At 37.7% G+C, this 9,463-nt stretch overlaps 3 protein-coding genes across 3 annotated transcripts; all 3 read right to left on the minus strand.

Moving 5' to 3' along the window:
* Nucleotides 1-1,801: 1,801 nt before the first annotated feature.
* On the minus strand, nucleotides 1,802-2,740 carry LOC137619897 (uncharacterized). The gene has a single exon (XM_068350183.1). The coding sequence runs from the start codon at nucleotides 2,738-2,740 to the stop codon at nucleotides 1,802-1,804; it is 939 nt and encodes a 312-aa protein (XP_068206284.1).
* A 156-nt stretch (nucleotides 2,741-2,896) lies between these two features.
* LOC137619899 (uncharacterized) lies at nucleotides 2,897-3,703 on the minus strand. Its single transcript, XM_068350184.1, has one exon. The coding sequence runs from the start codon at nucleotides 3,701-3,703 to the stop codon at nucleotides 2,897-2,899; it is 807 nt and encodes a 268-aa protein (XP_068206285.1).
* Nucleotides 3,704-3,880: 177 nt separating this feature from the next.
* On the minus strand, nucleotides 3,881-5,504 carry LOC137619900 (uncharacterized). Its single transcript, XM_068350185.1, has 2 exons — nucleotides 4,747-5,504; nucleotides 3,881-4,517 (listed from the first exon to the last, which is right to left on the minus strand). Exons 1-2 carry the CDS (start codon nucleotides 5,502-5,504, stop codon nucleotides 3,881-3,883), a joined length of 1,395 nt encoding a protein of 464 aa, XP_068206286.1.
* Between the last annotated feature and the right edge of the window lie 3,959 nt (nucleotides 5,505-9,463).

Raw genomic sequence — 9,463 nt, forward strand, 5'->3', positions numbered from 1 at the left:
GTATTTGGATTTATTTGTCTTTAAGTGGTCTAACTCGTTGAATCCACCATTTCCTTCCTTGATAATTTCGTTTTTATCTTAAGTCATCCTGCTCAATACAATGTATAGGAAAAGGTCATCGTGCTCAATACAATGTATAGGAAAAGGGTTAGAAACCTAATTATGCTGTGGAGAAACATGGCAGCTATGCATTAGCTTTCGCAGTGCACAAAATTGTTTGAATTCTAACAGATGTCTACCTGTGAGTGTGCAACGTCGTATGGTAGTGATGTACTAGGTTACGGTTATTGAATAAACAGTGAAAAAGAAGAAACAAGGACTGAAAATGATTAGGTGGTTGAAGCTTAAAGAGATTGAACTATTTACACAATTTAAGGAAATAGTTTTAGAAGAAATTATTCATCAACTTGAAGATGTTGATGAATGGTGGAGCAGAACGATGGAAAAGATACTCGGGGTTGGTGGAAAAATTTTGGAAGAGAGTATCGGCAAGATCTTCGGAGATAAGGAAACTTGATGGTTTAAGGAAGCGGTAAAAGATGCAGCAAAGTAAATGAGAGACACCAAGAAAATTTGGAAAGAAACCCAAAATGAAAAGGGCCAGATAGATCATACGAAAAAAAATAGCTAAGAAAGTTTTAGTAATTTCTAAGAAGAGAAAATATAATCAGCTTTACTAAGAGGTAAATTCCAAGATGGGGAAAGAAAGGTATTTTAATTACCACAAATAATTACCACAGAAATAACAGTACTAAGGATATAACTTCCATGAGACAGATTAAGGACAACAATGGAAACGCACTAAGCCAGAATGAGAGACATGATTAAGAGATGGAAAGAATATTTTGGGGCCTTATTGAATGAAGAGAATAATAGATTTATAAGAGAATATAGACGAACATATTCTGGACCACTCACAGAAATTACAAAAGCTGAGGTTATTCTAACATAGGGAGTATGTAGAATAGATGATGGGTCTAGATGGCATGTGTTATGGGCGGCACAAACTCAGAAACTCAACTTTAACCTTTATTCCGTTAACAGTAGTAGTAAAAGTAGTAGTAACAGTAGGTTCATTCCTGAAAGGAATTATTACAAACTTTAAATACATTATTAAATAACCCATAATATTCAATAAGTCATAACGGTGACATGATGTACCTTAATACATCTTGCAAAGCTAATTAAATATACTTTTCTAAACAAGACACTTTCATTGCCACTTTAAATCACATTTTATCATATTTATAGGACAATCAAATGTTAAATGTCACAAATAAACCAATTTACGCCTTTTAACGCTTAAATGAATAAGACATATAAAACAAATATATATATATATAAGTTCGTCAAAAAACTTACATCTGTGTGCCCAAAATGAATCGTTTGAATTACAAAATATATACAACTGTACTCCTTGAAGACCTTGCTTCAACTGCCAAAGAGACTTCATAATTTTAGGAAGTAAGATGAAATATTAATTTGTTTACACCTCTCAACTTTTTAACTACCACTTACAAAAGTAACGACATTGTTTTACTGACTAGATGGGTTTGTGTTTCTGCATTAACATACTCAGCCTCATAAACAGATTAAACCTGTTTATCAAAATATACACCTACACATGCAGACAATAAATAACCTTCAAGTTACAATACAAACTCTTTGAATTCAAAACACTTCCATGATTCACTTATTCACCTAAACAAAATTAAACATCTTCATAACTCAAATAATATATAATATCAAATGATAGGCCATAAGAACAACATAATATCACGTTACATTTAACATGAAAATCCTAGCCTTCAACTAATAACACTAGCTTCTTAATAGGATGGACAATAACCAAAGAAAGTGTCTTAATCTTGGCACTGCGAATTGTTCCTTTGTCAGCAGGGTATACTTCTATCACTCGCCCCATTGGCCAGTAATTCCTTGGCTCAATGTCACTCTTTACCAAGACCAGATCACCAACAATTAGATTTCTTCTTGGTTCATTCCACTTTTGTCTAGTCTGTAAAGTGCTCAAATACTCTTTTCTAAATCTTGACCAAAACAGGTTGGTCAGATATTGAACGCATCTCCACCTTCTCCTCATGTAAACATCATCCTTTTGAAACAAGCCAGGGGGAGGGATCACATAAGATTTTGGAATCAACAAATGGTTTGGAGTTAGTGGCTCAAGGTCATCTACGCTGTCACTTACAGTGGTTAACGGTCTTGAATTGACGATGCTCTCAACCTCACAAAGCAGAGTCCGTAAACTTTCATAATTTAGCCTTTCACCAAATTCCTTCACCAGTGCAGACAACACTTTTTTAACTGTTCTGATTTGGCGCTCCCAACAACCACCCATGTGGCTTGCTGCAGGTGGATTGAATTTCCATTCAATATGATGATGCGACAAATACTTCTCAATCTTCTTTTCCTCCATCTCATCAAGAGCTGCCTTAAGTTCTCTCTCAGCCCCATGGAAGTTGGTTCCATTATCACATCTGATAACCTTAGGATGACCTCTTCGAGAAACAAATCTTCGCAAAGCATTTATGAAAGAGTCAGATTGTAAAGTGTTTGCAGTTTCCATATGAATTGACCTACTAACCAAGCAGGTAAATATCATACCATACCTCTTTAACTCATTTCTTCCTTCCTTGATGTTATAGGGTCCAAAGAGGTCAATACCAACATTACTGAATGGTGGTGAAGGTTCCAATCTGTCTGCTGGAAGATCAGCCATCTTTTGACTCAAAGCTGGTACTTTCAACTACCTGTAAGTAACACAATGAAATAACACATTCCTGACAGTTGCATTAGCATTGATGATCCAATACTTCTGCCTTAGATTTGAGAGAACATGGCTTCTACCTGAATGAGCTAATAATTCATGCTTGTGTCATATCAACAATGTAGTCACATGATGCTTCTTTAGTAACAGTATGGGATGTTTGGCAGACTGTGGAATGTCAGACCTTCTTATCCTACCTCCAACCTTCAATAATCCATCCTCAGAATCAAGAAAGGGATCAAGCTTATATATTGGACTACTCTTGCCAACTGACAATTCCCTTGATAAAGCCTTCACTTCACCAAACACCTCCCGTTGAACATACATTATGATTGCCCTTTCAGCATCAGTGGTTACACAACCCTTCCTTTTACCAGTAAGGATTGACTTTAGTTGTTGAAATACAGAAACTGCCTTTTGTAACCTTGACCATGAAGAGAAATATTCAATTAATCTTGTAAACCCATGATGTTCTTCATAAATTGTGACCGCAGACACATGTTCACTCTTATCATCAACACAATCTGCACACACATGCTCCTGTGAAGGCAAATAATCAGATGCAATAAATGATGAGCCATGAAACCATTCGTCACACTGCAAAAACTGATGTACACTAATACCTCTTGATGCCACATCAACAGGGTTATCACTGGAGTTTACATATCTCCATTGCTCAGGCTTGGAATAGTCCCTTATAACCCTGACTCTGTTGGCTACAAAAACAGGGAACCTCTTAGTGTTGCTATGAATATAGTAGTCTGTTGTTAAATCTGTGTAGTACACTACCTTGCCGACAGTAAACTCCAACTCCTTCAGGATGTGTTGAGCAACCTTGACAGACACAGTTGCAGCTGTAAGTTCTAACCTAGGTATAGTCACCACCTTTTTGGGAGATACTCTTGATTTTCCCATGACAAGATTTGACAGAACTTGGTTTCCATCGTGAAGAACAAGGTATGCTGCAACACCATAACCAACTGTACTTGCATCGCTGAATAATACAAGACTTGAACCTGTCACATTACCAAACCCCCTTGACTTGAAGCATCTTGGTATTGAAAGCTGCTCCAGTAAATGAACACCTTGTATCTAATGTTGCCACCTTTCAGCTGGCTCATCTGGAATCCTCTCATCCCAGTCCAAACTCTCAACTTGACACAATTCTTGTAACAGTTTCTTGGCTGGTAAGATGATTGGAGAGAGCAACCCAGGGGGATCATATAATGATGAGATAGTTGATAACAATCCTCTTCTGGTGAATGGATTATGCTTGAGCTCAATTGAGAACTTGAATGAGTCTTCTTTAATGTCCCATAACATTCCTAAGGCTCTTGTCATTAAACTCTCCACGTCAAGATTAAACTTGTCACTTTCAACCGAACAATCTTCAGCAGGCAAAGCTTTAAGGACATCACTTGAATTGCTGACAAATTTAGTTAACCTAAATCCTCCTTCACCAGTTGCAGATACCAAATCCTTCACCAACTTCACTGCTGCAGGAACATCAGCACATGACTTCAAACAATCGTCAACATAGAAATTGTGCCTTATGGTGTTGCCAACAGTTGAATCATACTTCTCATCTGCTTTGTCTGCTGTGGCCTTCAATGCAGTATTTGCAATACTCGGTGATGAGATTGCTCCGAAAATGTGAACAGCCATTCGGAAATCTTTCCTGAGGTCGATTGATGTCACCATTAGGCCACCAAAAGAATCTAACATAGTCCTGATTCTCAGGTGGAATCTTTATTTGAAAGAACATAGCTTCAATATCTCCAATGAATGCATAAACCTCCGGCCGTAATCTAATGAGTACTCCCGTCAATGAATTGGTGAGGTTTGGACCCTGTAGCAGAACATCATTTAATGACACACCTTCAAACTTGGCACTACAGTAAAAAATAACCCTAATCTTCCCTTTCTTGGGATAAAAAACTGCGTGATGAGGAAAATACCAAACAGGAATCTTATTGACCTCATCATCCGGGATCTTGTAAGCATAGCCTTTTTCAAACAACTTGTCCATGAATGCTGTGTACTGCTGTCTGTAATCTTCACCATTCCTCATCTTCCTTTGCCACTTAGCTCTGCTAACAGCCTGCTTCTTATTGTTAGGAAGATTCACATTGCGATCTCTGAAAGGCATGGGTAGCTGAAAGTGACCATCTCTAAATTCAATGTCATACTGGCACCTTTTCACAAATCCTGTGTCCTCAAAAGATAAGCCACGCTCATCAGGAACTGACCCAAGATCCCTTTCTGAAAAATCTAACTCAAAGTACTTCCTAATACTTTCAACAGTAATACAGTCAGTAACATGTTGAACATCATATACAAGTAACCTGTGACATGAAACCCCATTTGAACTAACCTTAACATGTACAGGCCCATTAACTATCCATCCATGCAAATATCTTACTGCAAAGGGGCCATAACCTGAAGTGGGTACAACCTCTAAAGGTTGTAGAGCTGTTGGACAGTTACTACCTATCAAAATTCCTATGTCTAACTCTGGCTGATACACTGGAATCATATTAATAACACTTGATAAATGAGGCCAATCCTCTAACATTTCATACCTTGGAATTTGATCATGATTAACAGGAATGTCTTTTTGTGTGAATACCTTTGGTAATACATCATTATTACCATGTATATCAGCAACAACAAGACCATTTACAATAAAGGTTTTAACCGTATCAGTCCCATGCATTGTTTGCAACTTGATAGCTGTTTCAATACCTTTACAGTTTAATTGATCCTTGATACTATCTTTAATGAAACAACCTGTACTGCCCGTATCATAAAAGGCATAAGTTTGTACTACATTGTCGCTACCCTTTACACGTAATTGCACAGGCAAGATTGATTGCAACACTGTATCAGAAATTGTACATGCAGAAGACCTCACATTACTTAAGAGTTTGAGTATTACCTTGACCTGGAGTGCGACCTTCACCTTGAGTACCATCTTGACCCTTAGCACAACCTTGACCTGTACTTTCAGACTTTGCACTAGCTTGTGACACAATTACATTGTTGCTGTCAAGCATCCTAAAATTCTCAATGTGCAGAGTGGTAGGATGCCTTTTACTACATGTCTTGCACTGCCATCGATTGAGACACCTTTTTGAAGTGTGGTTATTGCCCAAACAACTGAAGCAAAGACGGTTGTCTTTAACAAATTCTCGTCTTTCATCCACACTCCTGTGCAGAAATTGAGGGCACTCCTCAAGGTCATGATGACCACTACAGAGTTGGCATTTCCTAGTATACTGGTTGGCAGAATTTTATGGTTGCACTGTAACTGCAAACGATTTTTGCTTGGTCTGACTTGAGCCATGATTTGCCTTTGCCTTTGAAAAAACACAGACTTTACCCAAAGCTTCCCTGCTGAATACAGGATCCATTGCAGCCTCTGCTGCATTCTGCACAAATTCCACTAATGTGGTGAAACACACACAAACACCTTGCTTCCTGAGCTTTATCACATGATACAACCACTTATTTTGAATATACACTGGCAGCTTTGAAATCGCCCTCTGAAGGTTTGGCGAATCATTCAAAACCTGCATGTTTGACAATGACTGCATGGTATGATTACATTTCACAAGATACAAAGCATATTCCTGCAAAGGTTCACTGTTATCACCTCTCACTTGTAGCCACTTGGTTAGCTTGTCTATGTATGCCATGGAAACCTTGTATGGATCTCCATACACTTTATCTAGAAGTCTTTTTGCTTCAGTGTATCCTTCAGATGCATTCATAAACATGCACCCAGCTATGAGTGACTTAGGCTTTCCTTCTAGATGCTGATTTAAGAAATACAGCCTGTTGGAGTCTGATGTGCTGTGTGGCACGATGCGGTCATTAAATGCCAACATGAATGATGCATATTCAAGAAGATCACCACAAAACTTGGTCACTTCAGCATGAGGCAGCATCATAGACGCTGCTAACTGTTGCTGACTTTGGTAGAATGACTCTGGGGCAGGTGCCATAGGTAGAAAAGGCACGGTGACATTGGGTTTATTTTGATGCACATTGTGACTGGGAACAAATGCTGGTGTTTCAGGGTTTAAAACTTTGTCTGTTGATGGAATAACTTCTTCCTGGAACACCTTCTCCCTCGCCCTTGCTGTTTCAATTTCACCATCCAACTTTAACAAATCTTCCTTGGCTTTTAATTCTGCCTGTTGTTGGGCTATTTCTGTTTGTTTCTCAAGCAGTTCCCTCTGTGCAAGCAAACCAGCCAACTTTGCCTTCTCCTGTATGAGAGAAGACTTTACACTTGATGCCGTGCTTTTAACTGACCTCCTGGATTTATGTGACCTGCTCCGCAGTGAAGATCCGTCCATAGAATCCTGCAAATTTGCTTCTGTTGTGGCTATCCATTTATACACCTGTAATCTGAATCCTAAGGCAGACAATTCTTTATCTTCAAACCTTTTGATTTCTGACTGGTGCTCGTTGACAGGTAGTTGAGACAAGTAATCACTGTGGCAGTCTTTGTACTTCTTTAAGCCTTCCTCAAACTCTTCCATGCCTGTCTTTACTAAATGGAGATTATCAGGCTTCTCCATACACTTGCTGACTTCATTCCATTTCTTTGTGAGGGCAGAGAGAGCAGCAGTCTGGTTGTTCTTGAGGGTGCGTAACTTCTCGTTGGCGACCATTGTCTTCTACGTTGTCCTTCTGATCCGTATTCATGTTAGAGATGAATGAACTATTGTTATGGGCGACACAAACTCAGAAACTCAACTTTAACCTTTATTCCGTTAACAGTAGTAGTAGAAGTAGTAGTAACAGTAGGTTCATTCCTAAAAGGAATTATTACAAACTTTAAATACATTATTAAATAACCCATAATATTCAATAAGTCATAACGGTGACATGATGTACCTTAATACATCTTGCAAAGCTAATTAAATATACTTTTTTAAACAAGACACTTTCATTGCCACTTTAAATCACATTTTATCATATTTATAGGATAATCAAATGTTAAATGTCACAAATAAACCAATTTACGCCTTTTAACGCTTAAATGAATAAGACATATAAAACAAATATATATATAAGTTCGTCAAAAAACTTACATCTGTGTGCCCAAAATGAATCGTTTGAATTACGAAATATATACAACTGTACTCTTCGAAGACCTTGCTTGAACTGCCAAAGAGACTTCATATTTTTAGGAAGTAAGATGAAATGTTAATTTGTTTACACCTCTCAACTTTTTAACTACCACTTACAAAAGTAACGACATTGTTTTACCAACTAGATGGGTTTGTGTTTCTGCATTAATAGCATGCCTGTTGAGGCTTGGAAGTCTCTTGATGAGGAAAGAACTTAGATATAGTTGATAATGAAAATTATTATGAAGGTAAGATGATTTTTTTAAAATGAAGAGAAAGTATGATAATTTTTATATTCAAAGAGAAACGGGCAATCCAGTGTTGCAAAAATCAAGCTTATGTCTCACACTAAACATACGGTTTTTGAAAGAATTGTGAATGAAACATTGTCAACAAGTTTTTGTGGTAGACAGTAACAAGGATTCATGAAATATCGTTGAGTCATGGATGACATTTTATCCCTGAGACTAAATGAATGAAGAGTACAGAAATAAGCAAATGACCTTGCATATGCCCTTTATAGACCTTGAGAAGGCATTTGATAGACTACCATGCCAGGAAATATGAAGATATCTCGGGTAGAGGAAAGTGACAGTGAAAGAGGAGTATGTCTGAATTATTAGTGAGCTTTATAGAAATATATAGAGTAATGTCAGATTTAAAGTTGAAAAACAGGAAATTTCAGGTTTGGGTTGGGATGTGCTCTTAACCTTCTTCTGTTTGATATTGTCTTAAATATGTTGACAGAGAATGTCAGGGAGTAGCTACCATAGTCTTCTTAGCCAAGAACAGGGAAGAAATGGGAATGATGCTTAAAATATTACTATATGCTTTGGAGACTAGAGAGTAGGGTATAATCATGAAAAAGAGAGCATATATGACAACCGCATTGGATGGTGACCAACAAACTGTAATCAAATTGGTGGGAGAACACATCAAAAGGGTTCATGAATTCACACACCTTAGCTTAATGATGGACAATGGATGGGACATGTAGAATGAAAATAACAACCCGATTCAGTGTTATTGAAACAACTGGAGGAAGATGTCTGTTTTCATATATGGTAGAAAAGTCCACATTAGAAATTAACATGGGGGTACTGAGGTATAGAAGGAAATGAAAGAGAAATGATAGACGTGGAGATGGATGGAACATGAAGGAGAGGAGATGTCTGCATTGTCTGCCAAACCGTTTTTATTCATCAGATGGAGGAGTGATCCTTAGGAAGGGCTTAAAGTTTCCTCTCAGCTTTTCCACTTTCTGTACCTGTAAAAAAAATTCTACAAGAGGAGCTTTCTGAAAAATGCTTATCCTCGTAATCCTGATCATCAGACTGAGTGTAAGAACTAGGTCTTTCTAGACGATTAATTTGGTTGTTTCTAGCCTAAGACACATGGTTTTTATTTGTGTTGGCAGAGGTTCTATATCGATGGTTTCTGACTGAGAGTTTATAGAACTCCAGTGAAACTCTGGATTTATGAGGATGTACTTTATTCCATCCTCTATCATTAGATGAATGTATGGTTACAT

The sequence above is a fragment of the Palaemon carinicauda genome, chromosome 26, assembly GCF_036898095.1.
Source record: "Palaemon carinicauda isolate YSFRI2023 chromosome 26, ASM3689809v2, whole genome shotgun sequence".
NCBI classification, from domain to species: Eukaryota; Metazoa; Arthropoda; class Malacostraca; order Decapoda; family Palaemonidae; genus Palaemon; species Palaemon carinicauda.

What these genes read in the sequence shown, in the direction of transcription:
- LOC137619900 (XM_068350185.1), bottom strand. Translation starts at nt 5,504, where the DNA reads ATGCATGGGACTGATACGGTTAAAACCTTTATTGTAAATGGTCTTGTT. An exon ending in GTCAATAAGATTCCTGTTTG is followed by an intron (nt 4,518 to 4,746) that starts GTATTTTCCTCA and finishes CCTGAGAATCAG; the next exon opens with GACTATGTTAGATTCTTTTG.
- LOC137619897 (XM_068350183.1), bottom strand. Translation starts at nt 2,740, where the DNA reads ATGGCTGATCTTCCAGCAGACAGATTGGAACCTTCACCACCATTCAGT.
- LOC137619899 (XM_068350184.1), bottom strand. Translation starts at nt 3,703, where the DNA reads ATGGGAAAATCAAGAGTATCTCCCAAAAAGGTGGTGACTATACCTAGG.